The sequence below is a fragment of the Hyperolius riggenbachi genome, chromosome 10 (genome assembly GCF_040937935.1).
Source record: "Hyperolius riggenbachi isolate aHypRig1 chromosome 10, aHypRig1.pri, whole genome shotgun sequence".
Classification (NCBI taxonomy): Eukaryota; Metazoa; Chordata; class Amphibia; order Anura; family Hyperoliidae; genus Hyperolius; species Hyperolius riggenbachi.
The window spans coordinates 3003525-3026413 of record NC_090655.1 but is presented as its reverse complement, the minus strand read 5'-3'; the positions used below and the strand labels follow the sequence as shown (position 1 = coordinate 3026413).

General features: G+C 47.0%; 1 protein-coding gene across 3 annotated transcripts in view; it reads left to right on the top strand.

Moving 5' to 3' along the window:
* SLIT1 (slit guidance ligand 1) overlaps positions 1–22889 on the top strand; it is a 617918-nt gene that overhangs the window by 212763 nt on the left and 382266 nt on the right. For all 3 annotated transcript variants that reach the window (XM_068257843.1, XM_068257844.1, XM_068257845.1), the window contains 2 exons: positions 11818–11889; positions 15659–15730. In XM_068257843.1, the coding sequence (XP_068113944.1) occupies positions 11818–11889; positions 15659–15730 (144 nt within the window). The remainder of the gene's footprint in view (positions 1–11817; positions 11890–15658; positions 15731–22889) is intronic.

Genomic DNA, 22889 nt, shown 5'->3' with positions numbered 1-22889 from the left:
GGAATTCCCGACAGTCCATCACTTTTGGTAATTTTCATTTTTCACAACCTCCCGCGAAGGAGAAGATTCTCCTCCCAAATTTAGTAAGAAACACAGACGGTTATTCGGGCTGTTGCCCAATCCACCCCCAGCGAAGGCTGATGAATGGCCACACATGGCTTTATACCACCCTTAGTTCCTGGAACATTGGTTACGCATCTGACACGTGCATATTTAGGGAGAAGCTCTCTTGTTTGTGCCCTGGCCATTTTTGGTAAGGTATAGCCGGTAACACTGCTGTAGGGGGGACCCATTTCAGGCCCTGGCCATTTTTGGTAAGGTATAGCCAGTAACACTGCTGTAGGGTGGACCCATTTCAGGCCCTGGCCATTTTTGGTAAGGTATAGCCGGTAACATTGCTGTAAGGGGGACCCATTTCAGGCCCTGGCCATTTTTGGTGAGGTATAGCCGGTGATCCTGCTGTAGGGTGGACGGATTTCAGGCCGTGGCTGTTTTTGGTGCGGTATAGCTGGTGATCCTGCTGTAGGGTGGACGGATTTCAGGCCGTGGCAGTTTTCGGTGAGGTATAGCCGGTGATCCTGCTGTAGGGTGGTCGGATTTTAGGCCGTGGCTGTTTTCGGTGAGGTATAGCCGGTGATTCTGCTGTAGGATGGACGGATTTCAGGCCGTGGCTGTTTTCGGTGAGTTATAGCTGGTGATCCTGCTGTAGGGTGGATGGATTTCAGGCCGTGGCTGTTTTCGGTGAGGTATAGCTGGTGATCCTGCTGTAGGGTGGACGGATTTCAGGCCGTGGCTGTTTTTGGTGATGTATAGCCGGTGATCCTGCTGTAGGGTGGACAGATTTCAGGCTGTGGCTGTTTTCGGTGAGGTATAGCTGGTGATCCTGCTGTAGGGTGGACGGATTTCAGGCCGTGGCTGTTTTTGGTGATGTATAGCCGGTGATCCTGCTGTAGGGTGGACAGATTTCAGGCCGTGGCTGTTTTCGGTGAGGTATAGCTAGTGATCCTGCTGTAGGGTGGACGGATTTCAGGCCGTGGCTGTTTTTGGTGAGGTATAGCTGGTGATCCTGCTGTAGGGTGGACAGATTTCAGGCCGTGGCTGTTTTCGGTGAGGTATAGCTAGTGATCCTGCTGTAGGGTGGACGGATTTCAGGCCGTGGCTGTTTTTGGTGAGGTATAGCTGTTGATCCTGCTGTAGGGTGGACAGATTTCAGGCCGTGGCTGTTTTCGGTGAGGTATAGCTGGTGATTCTGCTGTAGGGTGGACGGATTTCAGGCCGTGGCTGTTTTCGGTGAGGTATAGCTGGTGATTCTGCTGTAGGGTGGACGGATTTCAGGCCGTGGCTGTTTTTGGTGAGGTATAGCTGGTGATTCTGCTGTAGGGTGGATGGATTTCAGGCCATGGCTGTTTTTGGTGAGGTATAGCCGCTGATCCTGCTGTAGGGTGGACGGATTTCAGGCCGTGGCTGTTTTTGGTGAGGTATAGCCAGTGACCCTGCTGTAGGGCGGACGGATTTCAGGCCGTGGCTGTTTTTGGTGAGGCATAGCTGGTGATCCTGCTGTAGGGTGGACGGATTTCAGGCCGTGGCTGTTTTTGGTGATGTATAGCCGGTGATCCTGCTGTAGGGTGGACAGATTTCAGGCCGTGGCTGTTTTCGGTGATGTATAGCCGGTGATCCTGCTGTAGGGTGGACAGATTTCAGGCCGTGGCTGTTTTCGGTGAGGTATAGCTGGTGATCCTGCTGTAGGGCGGACGGATTTCAGGCCGTGGCTGTTTTTGGTGAGGTATAGCCGCTGATCCTGCTGTAGGGTGGACGGATTTCAGGCCGTGGCTGTTTTTGGTGAGGTATAGCCAAGTGACCCTGCTGTAGGGCGGACGGATTTCAGGCCGTGGCTGTTTTTGGTGAGGTATAGCCGGTGATCCTGCTGTAGGGTGGTCGGATTTCAGGCCGTGGCTGTTTTTGGTGAGATATAGCCAGTGATCCTGCTGTAGGGTGGACGGATTTCAGGCCGTGGCTGTTTTCTGCATTTTTAATGCATTTGGCTCCTTTCCCTGCGATGTTTAACTTTGACATGAATGTTGTTATGGAAATGTCTTATAAAGCCATTCGTGCATGTGTTTATGCTTCTTTTTTCCATCACAAATTGTGAAATCAAAGTTAAGAAAATAAAGACCTGAAGCTTGTGGTTACAGGTCAGCCTCAGACATCAAAGTGAACCTGTCAGGGTTAGCGGAACGTGTAAACTCATTCTTCTGCTTCCAGCCAACCAAAATCCAAAATTAACAAGCAACTTAAATTACTAGTTCAAGCTCGTTTGTTGTTCCTCACCCCCCCCCCCCCCCCCCTTGTAAATTGTTTGGAAAATGTCATTGTTGGCAATATACAGTAAAATTTATTTTTTTCCTTCAGGCCGGTGTTACACTAGAATTGTGCGATGTGATGCGGGGCGAGCACCGCACGTATGAGGCTTCATATGACCCTGAGCCACGGTACGGCGACAGGGTTCTATTCATATATGGCCTGGGCTTGCAGTACTGACTTCCTGTACATGTTGCTTGGCTGAAATGAACAGCAGTATTTTAACTGTCCAAACTGCTTCTCTTATCTCCCCACCCACATGAGGTAATCTGGGAGGAGCTGGGAGGAGAACACAAAGCTGAACCCGCCCATATGAGGAAGCAGATAGGGAAGTGGGCAGGGTCAGGTCTTAAAGGACATCCGAGGTCAAAATAAACTAACGAAATAAATGATTGTAGCTATCTTCCTTCTCCTAAAAATGACTTTTTAAGATATTCCACAGTTTTATTTTATATTTAAATCTACTTTTTAAGTTTTTACTGTTTTTATTGTTTTTGCTCAATGACACATTCATTGAAGTATGCCAGAGCTAAAATCTATGAACTATTGACCCTTTTTATCTTTTTCTTGCACTCAGAAGCCATTTTCTGCTAGGAAAGTGTGTTATAGTTTCAATTTCTTATCAGCGAGGGTCACACTGTAGTCACTTCCTGTCTGAGTTAGGACTGAGTCAGCCACTTGCATACCTGATATTTAACTCTTTCAGGCAGAGAAAGAAACAAAGGAACACAGCCTAGTTATTTGTGTGCTAGGCACTGTACATACCCATGTCTATCTCATCATGTCACATGTCACCTCAGGTATCCTTTAACTCTGTGCAGAGGAAGAATCTCTCAGGCCTCTTTTACACTGCAAATCGCAATTCCAATTTCCGATTACGATTTGTGAATTTCCCTAGATGCTAGCAACACAAGAAGAAAAATGCAGCATGCAGGATTTTTTTTTAATTGCATCAATTGTAAAATTGCATCAAAAAAATGAATTGCAACCTTGTGCGCAGCCTTGGCGTACTAATCGATGGGGATTTAAGTTTCAGAAACCAAATTTCATCTGTAGTTAAATCTTCCTACTTTCATCTGAAGAACATTGCAAAGATTAAACATCTGATTCCCCCAGAGGATCTTCCAACCCTAGTCCACGCCTTCATCACATCACGGCTGGACTACTGCAATGCCCTTTATGCTGGCCTCCCCAAAAAAGACTTGCGTCGCCTGCAATTAGTGCAGAATGCTGCTGCCAGATTGCTAACAAACCAGCCTCGTCAATGTCACATTACACCGATCCTTCGCTCACTGCACTGGCTACCAGTAGAATGGAGAATACTCTTCAAGATTGGACTGCTGACATTCAAATCCCTGCACAATCTGGGCCCTGGATTCATGAAGGACTTGCTGAAGCTGCACCACACCTCTCACAACCTCAGATCAGCAAGTTCTATAAACTTGGTCACTCCCAGAGTGCACCTCAAAAAATCTGGAGATAGACCCTTCTGTCATGCTGCCCCTACTCTTTGGAACTCCCTGCCACACCCAGTAAAGACAGCACCATCCCTGGAGCGATTCAAATCCAGACTGAAAAGCCACCTGTTTAGCCTGGCATTTCCAGATTTATAAAATTCTTCCTCTGTACCACGACGGTCGGAGCCATGCTTATGCGCTTTGAGTCCTACGGGAGAAAAGCGCTCTACAAATGTTATTTGTTGTTGTAGTGTAATAGAGCTCTCACACTAATTGCAGTGCTGTACGTTGAGCAGTGATCTCTGGGTCATGTGACTATCTTTTCCAAGAGGGAATTCCTCTGGAACGGGTGCATCAGATATGACAATGACGTCCCCGTCCACTTTGGCTAATAATGAAGAATCCAAGAGGGTGAACCAGGGTGCCACATTTATGTGAACATTATATTGGCTCTTATGCACTTAACTTTTTCTCCTGAGTTTTCTTTTCTCCTAGGAGATAATTGTTCATGTTCTGTTTAAAATAACATTTTAGCATTTTGCACTTAAAAAAAGTACTTAAAGAGAATCTGTACTCTAATATTCTTACACTAAAAAGCATACCATTCTATTCATTATTTTCTCCTGTGCCCCTCTGTGCTGTTTCTGCCACTCTCTGCTGCAATCCTGGCTTGTAACTAACAGTTTTAGGCAGTGTTTACAAACAAACTAACCAGCTTGTAATAGGCTCAGCTAAGCATAGTGTGTGAGTCATTCACAGTGTGCAGGGGGCCTGCAGAGGGTGTGTATCGCTTCTACCAATCACAAGCAGCCCTGCACATTCCACACAATCAAAGCCTTAGCCCGACAAACAGGACAGAGGAAAGATACATTGATTTATTACAGAGACAGTGCAGTTAGGAAAGACTGCAGTAAGCCAGAGCAGATTAGAACAGGCATAGGAACTTATAGGATAGAAGAACTAAGGCTGAAAAATTTGTTACAGAGTCTCTTTAAGAGTAAGTGAAAAGGACTGTGAAAATTAATCTAAATATTTTTTTGACTTGCTGGTGGCTTAAAGGGAACCAGAGATGAACGTTGATAAAAAAAAAAACAAGGTTTCATACATATCTGGGGCTTCTTCCAGCCCCATAAGCCTGGATCGCTCCCACGCCGCCATCCTCCGCTTCCTGTATCGGCGGTACCGGGTCCCGTCTTTTCCGGCGGACGCGGCCAATTGTCCGCATCACAGGGGCTCTCTCCATACCCGTACAGGTAGGCAGCCACATGCGTACGTATATGGAGGGAACCCCGTGTGATGCGGACAATTGGCCGCGTCTGCCGGCCGACTCGCGGCAATGACGGGACCCGGTACCGGCGGATCCAGGCAGCAGAGGACGGCGGCGTGGGAGCGATCCGTGGGTATGGGGCTGGAGGAAGCCGCAGGTATGTATAAAAGCTTCCCCCCAACGTCTCTGGTTCCCTTTAAAAGGCATTTTATGGATGAGGTGTGAATATATCACCTAGGAAAAATACTCAGGAGGAAATGTGAAATGCAAATGGCCCATTGAGTGATCAGACTTCTTGTCTGATGTTTGTTTTTCTTTGTTTGTAGTCCTAAAGTCATGAGTGAAATATCTGACACTTGAATGTGGTCACAGGAAGTGAGTGTGTCTCTGCATCTGAATTCCTCCGTGTACATCACAATGACTGTCTGTTCCTCTGGACATTTTATTCCTCTTAAGGGGCCCATACACCTAACGTTTTTCCCGCTGATATACAGCAGATTCGATCACTGTGATCGAATCTGCTGTGAAATCATTGCGCAAACACAAGCGATTGATTTACGCCCAAAATCAATCGTTCCCGTCGATTCCCGTCGAGCCGTCCGTGCGGAAGATTTTTCTCGATCGCCGGCGAGTCGGGAGTGCGTAGATAGCGGCATCGAATGCCCGACGCTAGCAGCAATACATTACCTGCTCTGGCCGGTGCGTATCCCAGCTGTCACCGATGTCTTCTTCTCCGCTGGGTTCTGGTCCGGCGGGCTTCACTTCTTGTCCCGGCAGGAAGTTTAAACAGTAGAGAGCCCTCTACTGTTTAAACTTCCACGGACAGAGAGAGGTGAAGCCAGCCGGACCGGAACCCGGATCTATCTGTTGGTTGATCTGATGGCAAATCGACCAGTGTATGGCCACCTTTAGGCTATGTTCACATTATAAATCACCTGCCCTATTTCAAGCAGTGAGCGATTTATTGCAATTTTTTTTTAATCACCTTTCCCTGCACTTTTGAAGCGCTTTTGCAGATCATTTTTTTTCACCTCCTGACGTCAGTGAGGAAGTGAACTCTTTCACCCAGAAATGAATGAATACAATGTATTTATTCATAGAAGCACTTGAGAAATCACTATACAAAGCACTTTTTCAAGCGCTTTGCGATTTCCCTTTACCTTCCATTGAGGCACTCAGAAAATGGTACAGGCAGCGCTTTTGTAAGCAGATCGCAATCGAACCGCTTACATGTGAACACTCTCATAGGGAGTCATTGCACAAGGGCTTTTAGGGCGATTTCTGAAATCGCCGATTCGCCGGCGCTTAAAAAATCCTGCAAACGCTCCTAGTGGGAACAAGCCCTTACAAGTGATTTTTTTCTGTTGCTGGTTGAAAAATGGAGCAAGCAGAATTGCAGTTTTGCTGTGTGCAGTTTGCTGTTTGCTGACATAAGGCTCTCCCTTGGAGGCACAGAGCACTTTTATGTCTGTTCAGAAGAGCTGTTCTAGGTAAACTGTTGTGCAATTGTAATATGTAGAGGAGCTCCAGGCAATAATTGTTTGTTCTTTATCTTGTGTGGAATTCCCAGATGGACTACTTAGTATTGTGTCAGTTCTGTAAATCCTAGAAACTGTTTAAATTGTCCCCTGAGGTTTTTGTTGCAAAAAGTTGGCCAACAAAGATGGTGCGAGTTCAAAATGACGATAGTCCAAAATTCACTTTGGAAACCATGAGAATGAAGGGTAGGTGCACTATAATTTGTTTCTGCTTGTCTCTAAACTCCAATAAACCCATATTAGAACAAGGCAGATGCTAATAGCCATCAGGGTAGTAATTCAATACAGGTAGTCCCCAGTACACAAGATAGGGAATGTAGGTTTGTGTTTAACCTGGATTTGTTTGTAAGGTAAAACAATTGTGTTCCCTTGTGCCTCCAGTGTCCCCTCCTGTCCTCCTGTGCTGCCTCCTCTCCTTCTGTGCCTCCTCCACTCATTCTGCTCCATCTCCTCTCTGTCTGTGCCCCCAGTGTCTCTGCTGTTCCTCTCTGTGCCCTCAAAGACCCTCTGTGCCTCTAGTGTACCCACCTGTCCTCCTGTGTTGCCTTCGTGCCGCCTCCTCTCATTCTGCTCCAACTCATCTCCTTCTGTGCCCCCAGTGTCTCTGCTCTTTATCTCTGTGCCCCCACTGGCCTTCTGTGCCCCCAGTGTCTCTGCTCTTTATCTCTGTGCCCCCACTGGCCTTCTGTGCCCCCACTGGCCTTCTGTGCCCCCAGTGTCCCTGCTCTTTCTCTCTGTGCCCCCACTGGCCTTCTGTGCCTCCAGGGTACCCTCCTGTCACCCTGTGCTCCTTCTGTGCCTTCTTTTGGCTTTGTGTCCTCTGTGCAACTTTTTCTCCCCCTATGCCCCCTTTGTGTGTCCACTGCCCCCCTTCGTGCCACATGTGCCCCCTTACTGCGTCTCTTCAGCCTTTTTTTTGTCTCCACATCTTTCCCATACTTATTACTCTCTGCCAAGACTGTCCCACCATGCCACTCTAGACTCACGGCGCTCGCCATCGACACGGGTAAATGGCATCATCACGACCGGGCCACACATTCACATGCTTGTAACGATGGTTCGTTTGGACTATCTGTATATGCATGGTGTCACGGACGGTTGCGGGGCCGCGGGCGCGTCCTGTAACCGCCCGTGAAGAAAAGCGATCGCACTCGATTCTCTGCATCAATTGCGCTTCAAATCGATACAATCTGGGTTGAGTGTGTAGGGGCAGCTGAAGTCTTTGTCTCAGCAGAGAGATAGCACCAGCCTAACTGCAGGATGGCTCTTTTGATATGCTAATGAGCCCGGGCCCAGAGAGTCCCTGGCTTCAAGCTGTGCTGATGATGGCCCATCCATCAGGTATAGACCATGACAGAAGCAATCTAGTTGGGAGAAAAGCCAGACCCTCCGGCTCCCTCCCAGCAGGGGAGCTGACACCTAGCTAGCTGCCCCAAACTTCAAAGAGCCTTTGCCTGGGAATGACCTGCTATCAATCCCAAATGTAGATCATATTCCATAAACGGCTATATGTATCATATTTTCTGTGTTGCCAGGCTGGCAGACCCTCCAAACTAACAGAGCATGTAGGGCCCGGTCTGGCGTTGGTTCTGAGAACATTTCAGAACCTTCTGAGGTAAAGACTGCCCGTTAGGCAGTTCAACAGTGCCCTAATGATACCACAGGGGTCCCACCCCTCATGTTTGGTATCAGGCTGCTGGGTACATCGAGGCAGACCTGAAAATATTAGTAAATCTGCCCTGACCTGTACGGTTCTGTGAGATAGAGCCCATATATGGTTAAGGCATGATTTCTGGTCCCCCAGGACAAGGGGAGGACTCATCTCATGTTCTAAGGGGGTGTGTGGGCCCGCCCTCACTCCCTCCTACTGAATCAGGGGCATAAGAATGGCATAGGAGCCAAACTCAGTGTCCTCCACCCTGAAAACATCTTGAACTCATCGGTGCCAGCTTGAGGATATGCTGGCATCCACCTGGTCTGAACTCTGAACTTTGATTGAAACCCAGAACTCTGATTTTTTCCCACAAAAAGGACATCTTTCCAGGAACTAAGTATTTTTCTCCCTTCTTTTATTTTTTATACTGGTTATTACTGTTTTAATAATTGTTGTTTTTAATAATTGTCTGTATATATTAATTATTTATATTGCGTGAATAAACGACTTCCTCCAAGTCATTCACTGTCCGCTACCCTGCTTATCAGCACACACAGAACTGATCCCGGGTCTCTGAAGATACGCTACTGTTTGTTTGTTGTTGGCTAGACAGAATACCGTGTGTTTAACCGTTTTATTCGCAGGACTAGTCAGTCAGTAAATCGGGTCCACTGGCCCATACCAGTGGTGGTGGCAGATACCGTGGAATCGTGTGTACGTTGTAATTACCAGTGTCTCACAGGCTCCCTTCTGGGCTGTCTGCGGCTAATTCTTAACGGTTCCTGCGCATTGACTGCGACCAGAGTTCGCACGATCTGTGCGCTGGCACCGTTTAGAAGGCTAAGTGCGGTCAGCCACCAGGGCTCCTGTGACACATGGGATAGAAGAAAAGTTCTGCACAGAATATCTTTTGCTTGGACGAGGTGTGCTTAGAATTGTAATCCAACTTGTCTCCTCTCCTGTCTGGATTCAGCTGCTGGGCGGGTCAGTAAGGTGTGACCATGTGACACAGGATACATTTCCCAGCATCCTTGCATTATGCTGTATAAATAAGCCCCTCTGCACGGGGCCATGGCAAATAACAGGCAGTAGAGGGCTGGATTGGTGCACAGCTGTAACACGCAAAGCTGTAGAAAGAATTTAACAGTCGAGAAAGTTCAGTTTCCATATTTATAATCTACACTAATCAACGTGATTCCTTTCAGAATGAGATTTGTTCAGTTTGGGGATTAGCCGGGCTTTAAGTGCAGCATAAACGTTTCTTAGCTAATTTCCCTAAAGGCGTGCGTAAGAGTGTACAAATGTTAAGAAATGCTAGAATGTGTCCGCATTCTTTTTTAGCTGTATTTTAGCTTTTAATTTGAAAAATATGGAGCTTTTCTCTGCCTCTGCTGCAGCCTTTTCTGGACACCGACAGCTATCTCTGCACCAAAAAGACTGCACAGCCCCCCCCCCTCCCCCCCCCCAAAAAAAAAACACATTGCAAAGGTAAGGGGAACGGATATTCTATCACATTCTGTGTAGACAGACTTCCTCTGATCACCTACAAGTGTCAGAGATCTCAAACTTTAACAAAACATTTAAACAAAACCTGCAGACCACAAAAAAACATGTAAGATCCCGTTCTTGACTTATATACCATTGCATAACTATTTATGTGAGCAAGATGGACGCCAACTCCAGGCCCACACTACTAAAAAGAGACTTACGTATTCTGAAAATCTGCCTCTTTCCTTATAGAACAGACGTTTGCCTTCTTAAAACATAAGGTATTTGCGATTATTCAGATTAGAGTCAGTATAGGATGTCTCTGAATATGCAAATCATCCTTTGTTGTCCCTGACAGCTACCTACACCTCCAGATCCGCTAGAATGCAATTCATCTAACATGCATACAGGCTGTTTCAGATTGGTTGGCCCTCATCAGTGCATGGCATGGATTAATGTGGCTCTATGGAGTAGCACTTTAAACACCCAGAGGTACAGACTAACCAACCAGCTCATGGCGAACCAGAACTCCCAGGAGTGTGTAAGACGCTACAAAGGGACCAAAAAGCCCTCTTACTAATGTTATGGAAAACAAAAGTTTTCCTTCTTAAAGGGAACCAGAGATGAAGCACCCTTGTGTATTTTACCATATATATCAGTAGGAACATTAGAGAAAACACTTACCATGCTCTCTGTTTCATCCTCACTGCTAAAAGTGCCTGGTATCAGCTGTGATAAGAATCCCGGACTGAGCATTCAGTCTGGCTTTGCCGGGAATAATTATAGCTGAGTTATTATAGCAGAGCCACAAGGGGGCAGGCTTAGGCTTGAAAAGACACCAGAGAAGACAGATTCAGCTATTATTATTCCTTAGCAAAACCAGACTGAGTGCTCAGTCAGGGATTCTTATCAGAGGTGATAACAGTCAGATTAAACTGAGAACAATGAAACAAAGAGCAGATTAGGTGTTTACTGTCCTGTTCCCACTGATTTATAAGGTAAAATACAAGAGGGTGCTTCATCTCTGGTTCTCTTTAAAACAGAAGTTATTTGTACCTCAGAACTCACCTCAACCTGAATAATCACAAATACCTTAAGTTTTAAGAAGGTAAACGTCTGTTTTGCATATCATTTTAGTAAGGAGGCTTTTTGGTCTCTTTCAACCTCTTACACACTCCTAGGATTTCTGGTTCACCATGAGCTTGCTGGGTAATCTGTAACTCTTACTGAGAGTGAGAACTAGTGTTCTAAAATGACAATGTACAAATAATGTCTAAGTAGCTGTGTAAACCTTTTCCTTCTTTTCATGTTAAATATCAGAGGCAAAAGCTTTAATTAATTGTGTGTGGATTTTAGCTATGTTTGGAATGTCATTTGCAAAGGTTATTCTCTGCAGTCTGACATGCCATATAATAGGGAAGCCGAGTTATATGAAAAGCCTGTCAGGTATCAGGTTTCACATACTATTACAAATGTTTATGTTGCACATAAGATACATTTCCTCTGCTCTCTGCAGAAAGCTCAGTCAGAGAAAGGCAGAGCTTTCTCTCTCACATACAGGGTTAACAGATGCAGTGTGAGGGATTCCCCCTCCCCTCATGGTTCACTGGGCCTTCAGATTCAGAGACACTGAAGTGTGAAAGGAATTTAATAACAGAAAACAAAGAGATAAGCATTCAAATGTATACACCAGTACTTAGCAGCACTTCCCAAACATTTCCTATCTCAACTGAAAAACAACAACATGTTAATCGATAGTGTTACTCTAAGATTACGGTACATGGAGATGTGATACTTACCTACAGACTCATGCCAACCATGTGCGCAATAAGCAATCCTGCTCCATGAAGGCCTCGTCTGACCACATACAGGACATAAAGGATACACTGCTGAGGCCTCAGTGCTGGATACAAGCAGATAGTTTCCCAGGCCTTGTGGCACCGAGACTGTGATGGTCACATGAAGCTGATGGTCAGCTGTGTATCTTGGTGTCTTTAATGATCATGGCCTGTGTGGATAGCAGCACTCACAGGCGCTCTCTGTTGTGTTTTGCAGACAGTTGATGGAGAATCAGATTATCAGCGTGGAACGTGGAGCGTTTGATGACATGAAGGAACTGGAGCGACTGTGAGTACTCAGACTGGCTATCGTATTGCTGTATTATCTGCAGGCCGCCGGCACACACTTCACTGCTGCCAGCCGCATCTCACATGCCTGTCTAATCACTGCCTGTTTTCACAACCGTCACTGCCCTCTGCACTGCGGCTTTTCTGTCGGGTTACTTTTAGTCCACTACATAAAATCATTCCTGTTCCTGAAGACAATGTAGATGCATCGAGCGCACATCACCTGAGGTGTGTAGGGAGGCAGGCAGTTCTGTGGAGTCGGTACAAAAATCTTTTGACTCCAACTCCGACTCCTCAGTTTATGAAACCACTGACTCCGACTCCGGGTACCCAAAATGGCTCCAACTCCTCGACTCCTTCGTCTAATACTTACTAGGGCTGTGGATTTTGTACAAAAATCATCCTACTCCGACTCCTCCGTTAATAAAATCACCGACTCCAACCCCTACTCCGGGTACCCAAAATTGCTCTGACTCCTCGACTCCGACTGGAGGCAGGGCTGTGGAGTCGGAATCGAGGAGTCGGAGCTATTTTGGGTACTCAGAATCAGTCTGTGGTTTCAATAAACTGAGGAGTCGGAGTTGGATGATTTTTGAACCAAATCCATAGCTTTTGTGAAAATTAGACTAAGGAGTCGGAGTCGAGTAGTGGGAGCAAATACCTGGAGACGGAGTCGAAACTGATGAGTCAGAATCGGATGATTTTTGTAGCAACTCTGCAGCCCTGTAGAGAGGGGATCATTTTTATTTTTAGGAAGGGAGTTATTGGGGAGGGGGGGGGGGGGGGTTCCATTAGAGAGGGAATAGAAAGAACATTAGTAGGGTGCATGTTAAGTGATATTTTTAGGACATGGAGGGTCATAGTACTTGTCGGGGGGATTATGGCTCAGCTATAAGCATGTGCTGCTATCAGAGACCACCACAGTGTACACATTACAGATGCCAGCAGGAAGTCGGGTTTTTATAGGCCGGCCATCTGCAGAACCGATGTACACCGTGTATTATATCACAGCAGAGATATCAGTAGACCTGATATGACAGTCAGATGTGGGAACAGCATGTCTTTCTACGTGTGCTGAAATTACCCCAGCGACCCACCCTGTGAGCAGGACAAAGATTCGCCTATCAGTAGTCTGACTTACAGAAAGCCCTCTTGTGTGCGATTCTACGGATGATTATGACATATAAAGTGTAATCTGTACAGATCGTTCTTTTATGACTGATCATCACAAGTTTGTGTTTTTTCCTAGCAGGTCACATTGCTTCTGCCTGATAACCGCGTTCTTTCTTTCGGGGATAATCGGTGAAATGTCTGGCCTGCTGCTGGCATAAGACTCTGTAGACCGGTATTCATCTGTCTAGAAAAACAGATGTTTAAAGGGGTCCTCTACTTCAACTCCACCCAGTGTTCTCTCTACGGAGTTCACATTCTGCTTGCGTATTGGTAATGGGAAGGTTAGCAGCAGAAAACTTGCTCATCAATTTATCTCTCGTACACCAACGATGTCCCAGCCCTTGTGGTCCGCCAATACCTTGTAAAGGGTATTTCGGAATAATAAAGAGGCCCTGTAGTGACTTATTCAGGATATACATTTTTATGATAATTCTACTGGTTTTAGCATCAGAAACACTTCCTATATCTGTATATTGGTATGTAATCCCACCCTCCCAGTAATGCCTAGCCTAGGCTGTTTAGCTATGCAAAATCAACCCCTCCCCAGAGGATTCTGAGAGAGCAGGCATTATTTTCACTGGCAGAAAAAACATTCTCTAGAGCTGCACCTGACAGGATGAAAGATGTTACCACTTATAATACATTTCTGAAAGTAAATCGGGGTGAAAAAATATTTTACAAGGGCAAACCCTGACTAAATAATTTATAAATGAATATTATAAGAAAATAAGCTATTGTATTCATTGGGTTATTTTCACTACAGTTCCCCTTTAAAACCTCAGCACGGCTGGCGTCACAGGCAGCAGAGATTAGCCTCGAGCTTGTGGTGGTAACAGATGAATTCACCGAGTGTTGCTGTGTGAGAAATACAATAACTAGTTTGGCGTTTCTTCTGTTAAATCTCACAGAAGTAGGAAACCTGAAATCTGCTCTTATGTGTGTGTATCCAGTAAAACGGCCTACGGTTCTGGCCATTCCTCATCACTTTAACACAATGTGGCACAAGTCAGAATCCCCTTTAAAGAGGAGCTGTCAGCCATACTATCTTAGAAAAACAACACGTAAATAAGTACAGTATATAGCGCATGCTTGATGGAAAAAGGGAGTTTTGAGAGAGCATTTAAAGAGGAGCTGTCAGCCATACTATCTCAGAACAAAACAAACAAATATATAAGCAGATAAATACTCGCTCTACTTGCATATCATATGTATTGCACTGTCCACGTTTTGCTTTTAGTGATTTTTCTACAGTAAAAAAAGAGAAAATCCTTCTTAGCATTTCCCATTTCAACTGTGGCTATTTTGAAGCCAATCCTGATGTCATTTCCTCCCTTACTCTCCTTTGCCTGATTGTGTATGCATTGCCCACCCTCCACTATAGAAAGTGCATTGTCTCAGCATGAGAAATATTGGCCAATCAGAGAGGAACAGAGGTGTGGGAGGGGAAAACAGGAGGGAAAGAGGATTCAGCCAATCAGGCTGCATTAGTTAAGTCTGAGGGGAAAGTAGAGAAGCAAAAAAGGACAACCCAGCATGCCCTGCAACTTCCTTTATGCGGCAATGCACCAAATAAGAGTCAGGTAAACTGGGGAACGATCATTTATCAACAAGAACAATAATAATGATTTTTAACTTTTGGATTGCCTGGATAGCATCCTTATTACTTGTTTACTGGATAAAAATAAAGAATTGATTTTTGACTTTATGCCCGACAGTTACACTTTAAGGAAACCATCTAAGTGATTCCGACAACGCAGCGAGCCCACCCCTCATAGAGCAGGAAAGGCATTGTAATTGCCTTCTAAGTGCACATTTAATGCGAGGAGTCTATTGCCTGGAATGTACAAGATACAGAGGCGCCAAAAGAATAAAAGGTAATTAAATGAACTTAAAAAACCAACTGGTTAAACAGAGGAGGCAGCGGTGGTCTTACCCCCTCCAAACAGACACAGGCAAGGACTGCGATTCAGACAGTCAACAATTTATTCGGAACTCCAAAAAACAATGCAACGCGTTTCACGGGCCATACATCCCGCTTCCTCAGGCAAAATACAGTAGGAGTCACAGCATCTGTATTATATCAGCGAGCTCGGCGCCTTATTCCTGAGTGGGGTCAGGATTGTTCTCCCCACCTGCCTATACAGTGGTTGCCTATTGGTAACCCTGGTTTGTGAGTATAATTTAACTTCTCATTTATTTTGTTGTCCCCAAGACGAATTACACTATTGGGGCTCTTGGTGTCCCTCTGCTCTATTGCCTGGAATGGTCTATATTCCCAGCATAGTTTATGTGTATAAATTAAAGATGGCAGACGTGTACACAAGTCATTAAGGCACCACAACCAGGAACGAGAGATGAAACCGTCCTGGAAAGTAATCCTGGATGCTTCTGGGTCTCCGTGTTGCAGAATGTAAACATGTAAACACGTCTGCAGGTGTGGGTAATGGATGCACCATTTGTGCCTGAGGGGTTTATACTGTGCGGCTGGCTGTGAATTCGGGTAACAATTGCCTCTCAGTTCCTGCATTGCCATATGTTACACGTGCTGCCAGTATGGCAGAATCTCATATATGCCGTTTTCTTGCCTCTTCCTCCAGGCGCCTCAACCGAAACCAGCTACAGACCCTTCCCGAGCTGCTGTTCCAGAACAACCAGGCACTCTCCAGGCTGTGAGTACCAACCTGCTGACACCCATCAGTGTCTGCTCCACACTGACTGTACTACGTTTATTTTATGGGTTTTTTTTGTCTTGGATACCCTGGGAAAGGTTCCTAACCAATGTCGGTTTGTTACTCCCTGTTGTTGTGCAGAGCATTGACTTCACTTTCTGTCACGGTGACACCAGAGCGTCTGGTTTGAGCCAATGGTGTCACCGAGGAAGGAAGTGAGTTGCATTCTACAGAGGTTTACCTCTTCCCCACTCTACAAAGAGTGCTCTTTTGGTTATGGTCTCTGACCCTGTTGAAGAGATTTATCTACTTCCTCTTTGGACAGGAAGTGAGGTAGAGTCTTCCACTATAGCAATGAAAAGCCAAAGCTTATTGCACAAAGAGAGTGTGTTCCTATTCTAATCTATTAGGACTTAAAGGCTACCCGAAGTAACATGACATGATGAGATAGACATGTGTATGTACAGTGTCTAGCACACAAATAACTATGCTGTGTTCCTTTTTTTCTTTCTCTGCCTGAAAGAGTTAAATATCAGGTATGTAAGTGGCTGACTCAGTCCTGACTCCAGACAGGAAGTGACTACAGTGTGACCCTCACTGATAAGAAATTCCCCTTTTTATCTCTTTCTTGCTCTCAGAAGCCATTTTCTGCTAGGAAGGTGTTTTATAGTTGGAATTTCTTATCAGTGAGGGTCACACTGTAGTCACTTCCTGTCTGAGTCAGGACTGAGTCAGCCACTTACATACCTGATATTTAACTCTTTCAGGCAGAGAAAGAAAAAAAGGAACATAGCATTGCTATTTGTGTGCTAGGCACTGTACATACCCATGTCTATCTCCTCATATCATGTCACCTCGAGTATCCTTTAAAATGAAAGTTTCGGGTACATCTGGGTTTTAATCTGAATATTGTTGAGCATGACTGCAGTTATGTATATTGCTGTGTTTTAGTTTATAGTACTCTTGTGTTGGCCGTCTATGTGTTTGTTGGGTCTTCTGTTTGTGGTGGAATACCGTACTTGTTGTTGCTGGTGTGTAGAACCGTTCTGGAATGGACAGCAGATCGAGGAACTTTACGTAAGATGAGTCACATTAGGAGTTTTGAAATCTTCATTTTGTTCAGAATCTCTCGACTGACAGAATACAAGGAATTTGGCGAACTCCTCTTTGTTCCGTATGTCTGAGGATTTCCAATATGCTTTTCCTGTTAGATTGGTCTGTGGATGGCTGTGCAGTTCACAAGTTGTAGGGCTTGGTAACAGCAGAAGGAGCGGGGACTGTACAGCAATGCTATCCGCTCACATGACGACCCTATTCCAAATACGGTTATGCCTTCTTATGAGAGAACCTTCTTCATGTAAAGCCGAATATTTGCCATGCCTAGGGTCCCTGCACCGTGTATCCCGGGTGGGGATTTTAGTTGGACTCGAGGGTGCTTCAATTTGTCATAGTCCATTATAGTAACATTTTACAATATATTAAAATGATGATGATTGCTATATAAAGATGCCTGTATTTGTGGTAGTCAAAAACCATTCAGCCAGCAAACCTTTACAAAATTTATTCAAAATGGTGGCTCTTGTGTGGAAAAAAGTTAGCAGTTCAGCTGGGTCATATATCAGCAGCTTGGAACTGGGCTAGTATAAATAGGCAGGATCAGCCCAGCTCTGAACTGCATACAATTTGCATTATATTTGCATGCTAGCCTGCTTGCCATTGACCAGTGGCTGTTAGGTGAGATTCCTGTTATGTAGTTCATCTGTATATCGGCTGATCTTGTCATGTGCGGTTTCAGTCACGGTCGTGTACTGCCGATCCTCAGAAAAGCAGGAGAATGTTGTTTATTAGTTACTGACAAGCAGCAGACTATGGGGGCTGAGGAATAAACAGCGTGAGATGTTATCTGAAGGCTGTATTCTGGGAGCAGCCCTATAACACTCAGCTATGATACATAATAATTTGCAGCCTCGCTATGTGGGCTCAGTATGTAAATACGGCATGTGCCTGTACCTGCAGAAATTGCATGCGCTTACGCCGTAATCCCGTGCTACGCTGCCACTGTCACAGGGCGATTGGAATAATTAGGACTTGTAGTTCAGGCTGGATGATCTGTTAAACCCACAAAGCTTATGGATGGGATTCTCACCCTTTTGTAATCCTCTCGTCACCATAAAGAGTTGTGCGGCAGAGACGCCGGAATTTACTGTTAGTAGAAAATGAATCCACCATTGTGTGTAGTGTGAAGGAGCGATTAGGACGTGTCCCTCGCTGTGATTGCTGCGTTTCTGGGTCTGGCACGTCGCTGCGCTGCATCGTCATTGTGTGTAGTGTGAAGGAGCGATTAGGACGTGTCCCTCGCCGTGATTGCTGCGTTTATGGGTCTGGCGTGCCGCTGCGCTGCATCGTCATTGTGTGTAGTGAGAAGGAGCGATTAGGACGTGTCCCTCACCGTGATTGCTGCGTTTCTGGGTCTGGCACGTCGCTGCGCTGCATCGTCATTGTGTGTTGTGAGAAGGAGCGATTAGGACGTGTCCCTCACCGTGATTGCTGCGTTTCTGGGCCTGGCAGGTCGCTGCGCTGCATCGTCATTGTGTGTAGTGAGAAGGAGCGATTAGGACGTGTCCCTCGCCGTGATTGCTGCGTTTCTGGGCCTGGCGCGTCGCTGCGCTGCATTGTCATTGTGTGTAGTGAGAAGGAGCGATTAGGACGTGTCCCTCACCGTGATTGCTGCGTTTCTGGGTCTGGCGTGCCGCTGCGCTGCATCGTCATTGTGTGTAGTGAGAAGGAGCGATTAGGACGTGTCCCTCACCGTGATTGCTGCGTTTCTGGGTCTGGCGTGCCGCTGCGCTGCATCGTCATTGTGTGTAGTGAGAAGGAGCGATTAGGACGTGTCCCTCGCAGTGATTGCTGCGTTTCTGGGTCTGGCACGTCGCTGCGCTGCATCGTCATTGTGTGTAGTGAGAAGGAGCGATTAGGACGTGTCCCTCGCAGTGATTGCTGCGTTTCTGGGTCTGGCACGTCACTGCGCTGCATCGTCATTGTGTGTAGTGAGAAGGAGCGATTAGGACGTGTCCCTCACCGTGATTGCTGCGTTTCTGGGCCTGGCAGGTCGCTGCGCTGCATTGTCATTGTGTGTAGTGAGAAGGAGCGATTAGGACGTGTCCCTCGCCGTGATTGCTGCGTTTCTGGGCCTGGCGCGTCGCTGCGCTGCATTGTCATTGTGTGTAGTGAGAAGGAGCGATTAGGACGTGTCCCTCACCGTGATTGCTGCGTTTCTGGGTCTGGCGTGCCGCTGCGCTGCATCGTCATTGTGTGTAGTGAGAAGGAGCGATTAGGACGTGTCCCTCACCGTGATTGCTGCGTTTCTGGGTCTGGCGTGCCGCTGCGCTGCATCGTCATTGTGTGTAGTGAGAAGGAGCGATTAGGACGTGTCCCTCGCAGTGATTGCTGCGTTTCTGGGTCTGGCACGTCGCTGCGCTGCATCGTCATTGTGTGTAGTGAGAAGGAGCGATTAGGACGTGTCCCTCGCAGTGATTGCTGCGTTTCTGGGTCTGGCACGTCACTGCGCTGCATCGTCATTGTGTGTAGTGAGAAGGAGCGATTAGGACGTGTCCCTCACCGTGATTGCTGCGTTTCTGGGTCTGGCACGTCGCTGCGCTGCATCGTCATTGTGTGTAGTGAGAAGGAGTGATTAGGACGTGTCCCTCACCGTGATTGCTGCGTTTCTGGGTCTGGCGTGCCGCTGCGCTGCATCGTCATTGTGTGTAGTGAGAAGGAGCGATTAGGACGTGTCCCTCACCATGATTGCTGCGTTTCTGGGTCTGGCACCTCGCTGCGCTGCATCGTCATTGTGTGTAGTGAGAAGGAGCGATTAGGACGTGTCCCTCGCAGTGATTGCTGCGTTTCTGGGTCTGGCACGTCGCTGCGCTGCATCGTCATTGTGTGTAGTGAGAAGGAGCGATTAGGACGTGTCCCTCGCAGTGATTGCTGCGTTTCTGGGTCTGGCATGTCACTGCGCTGCATCGTCATTGTGTGTAGTGAGAAGGAGCGATTAGGACGTGTCCCTCACCGTGATTGCTGCGTTTCTGGGTCTGGCGTGCCGCTGCGCTGCATCGTCATTGTGTGTAGTGAGAAGGAGCGATTAGGACGTGTCCCTCACCGTGATTGCTGCGTTTCTGGGTCTGGCGCGTCGCTGCGCTGCATCGTCATTGTGTGTAGTGAGAAGGAGCGATTAGGACGAGTCCCTCGCCGTGATTGCTGCGTTTCTGGGTCTGGCACGTCGCTGCGCTGCATCGTCATTGTGTGTAGTGAGAAGGAGCGATTAGGACGTGTCCCTCGCCGTGATTGCTGCGTTTCTGGGTCTGGCGTGCCGCTGCGCTGCATCGTCATTGTGTGTAGTGAGAAGGAGCGATTAGGACGTGTCCCTCACCAGGATTGCTGCGTTTCTGGGTCTGGCGTGCCGCTGCGCTGCATCATCATTGTGTGTAGTGAGAAGGAGTGATTAGGACGTGTCCCTCACCGTGATTGCTGCGTTTCTGGGTCTGGCACGTCACTGCGCTACATCGTCATTGTGTGTAGTGTGAAGGAGCGATTAGGACGTGTCCCTCACCGTGATTGCTGCGTTTCTGGGCCTGGCAGGTCGCTGCGCTGCATCGTAATTGTGTGTAGTGTGAAGGAGCGATTAGGACGTGTCCCTCGCAGTGATTGCTGCGTTTCTGGGCCTGGCACGTCACTGCGCTGCATCGTCATTGTGTGTAGTGAGAAGGAGCGATTAGGACGTGTCCCTCACCGTGATTGCTGCGTTTCTGGGTCTGGCGCGTCACTGTGCTGCATTGTCACACGTTTTCTCTAGGCTTGCACAAGGACACTTTCGTTTAGTTTCATTTATTTTCACTTAAAGTCGCGGAATGTCTACGGGCTGTTTTGGAATGTTGTGTTTAGAACGACCTTTCCATTTTACTCTTCGGCTAGATAGGGTTTTTCTTAAACCATGGAAAACATTTAATTATAATTCCTAACATCTGGAGCAACAGTTCCACGTTTGTATTCAGGCTCGCTGAATAGTCACAACTCACAAGTGACTGGCTTTTTGCTCTTTCAGAAATAAGCAAAAAGTAGATTCGATAAAACTCCAAAATGTGCTAAATAAAATTATCCCCTGCTTGTGTTACTTACTGTGTTACTTACTGCAAGTAATCCTTAGATACTTTCCCTCAATGTTTTATATTATACTAGTAGACCCAGCCCGTTAAAAAACAGGCTCTAGGTCTATTGGGGCCGGCCGCCAGTGCGCATGCGCGTGCACGCAGACCCGCACCCGCCCATCTCGCTCGCCCGTCCAGCTCACTGGTCCCAGCTGTCAGTTACGGCGCACATGCACAGTAACACAAATCCTGGGACACAGGGACAAAACTGCTGGGCGCAGCGACACTTAGCTTTTATTAGGTAGGATATTTTAAAGGCTGTTGAGCACAGCAGTAGAGCAGCTCAGTTGTACAGGGGGACAGGAAGCTTCAGGGGGACCACTTGTCTGATTGTACGCAGGTGTTGTCCAAAATGTTTATCTGCAGTACAGCTCTGGGTGCTAGTGTATGTGGAGAGTACAGACAGGCCCCCTGAACACCCTCATGACTCGCACAGTAGTGTTGGTGTTTGAGTTGGGTCACCCTTAAGTTCAACCTGTACATCAGTCACTCAAGTCGAACCACAGAAACCAAATATTGCCAATATAGGGGTGTTCGGGTAGTTATTGAACTGTCAATTGTTTTAATATATTAATATCCATGTTTTAGTCTTCGATTGAATTACAGAAATGGATAGGAAGCTGGTGGAAATGGATGGGAAGCTGGGGGAAATGGGTGGGAAGCTGGGGGAAATGGATGGGAAGCTGGGGGAAATGGATGGGACGCTGGGGGAAATGGGTGGGAAGCTTGTTTGAAATGGGTGGGAAGCTGTGGGAAATGGATGGGAAGCTGGGGGAAATGGATGGGAAGCTGGGGGAAATGGATGGGAAGCTGGGGGAAATGGGTGGGAAGCTGGGGGAAATGGATGGGAAGCTTGGGGAAATGGGTGGGAAGCTGGTGGAAATGGGTGGGAAGCTGGGGGAAATGGGTGGAAAGCTGGTGGAAATGGGTGGAAAGCTGGTGGAAATGGATGGGAAGCTGGGGAAAATGGATGGGAAGCTGGGGGAAATGGATGGGAAGCTGGGGGAAATGGATGGGAAGCTGGGAGAAATGGATGGGAAGCTGGGGGAAATGGGTGGGAAGCTGTGGGAAATGGGTGGGAAGCTGTGGGAAATGGATGGGAAGCTGTGGGAAATGGGTGGGAAGCTGGGGAAATGGGTGGGAAGCTGTGGGAAATGGATGGGAAGCTGGGGGAAATGGGTGGGAAGATGTGGGAAATGAATGGGAAGCTGTGGGAAATGGGTGGGAAGCTGTGGGAAATGGGTGGGAAGCTGTGGGAAATGGGTGGGAAGCTGTGGGAAATGGATGGGAAGCTGGGGGAAATGGATGGGAAGCTGGGGGAAATGGATGGGAAGCTGGGGGAAATGGATGGGAAGCTGTGGGAAATGGGTGGGAAGCTGGGGGAAATGGGTGGGAAGCTGGGGGAAATGGATAGGAAGCTGTGGGAAATGGATGGGAAGCTGTGGGAAATGGATGGGAAGCTGGGGGAAATGAATGGGAAGCTGGGGGAAATGGATGGGAAGCTGGGGGAAATGGGTGGGAAGCTGGGGGAAATGGATGGGAAGCTGGGGGAAATGGATGGGAAGCTGGGGGAAATAGTTGGGAAGCTGGGAGAAATGGACAGAAATCTTCAGCCACATCTGCTGAATTCAGTTTCCAAATTGTGGTAAATGTCAGTTGGATGTCACATGAGTGTAAGAAGTACACACTGGGCTTTATTTTTACAACAGGGAAGTACTTTATTGTGATAGTTTTCTGTTGAATAGACATTTTATTTGAATTGTATTTATTCTGTATTCTTCATTACTATGTAAATATATCAGGAGTTGGGGGTCAGTACATCACTACATAATCTGGGCCCTGGATACATGAAAGAAATGTTGCAGCTGCGTAGCAATCCCTGCAATCTCAGATCCACAGGAATCTAGTCATACCCAGAGTCCACTTGGAAACTGTTGGTCCCAGAGCCTTCTGTC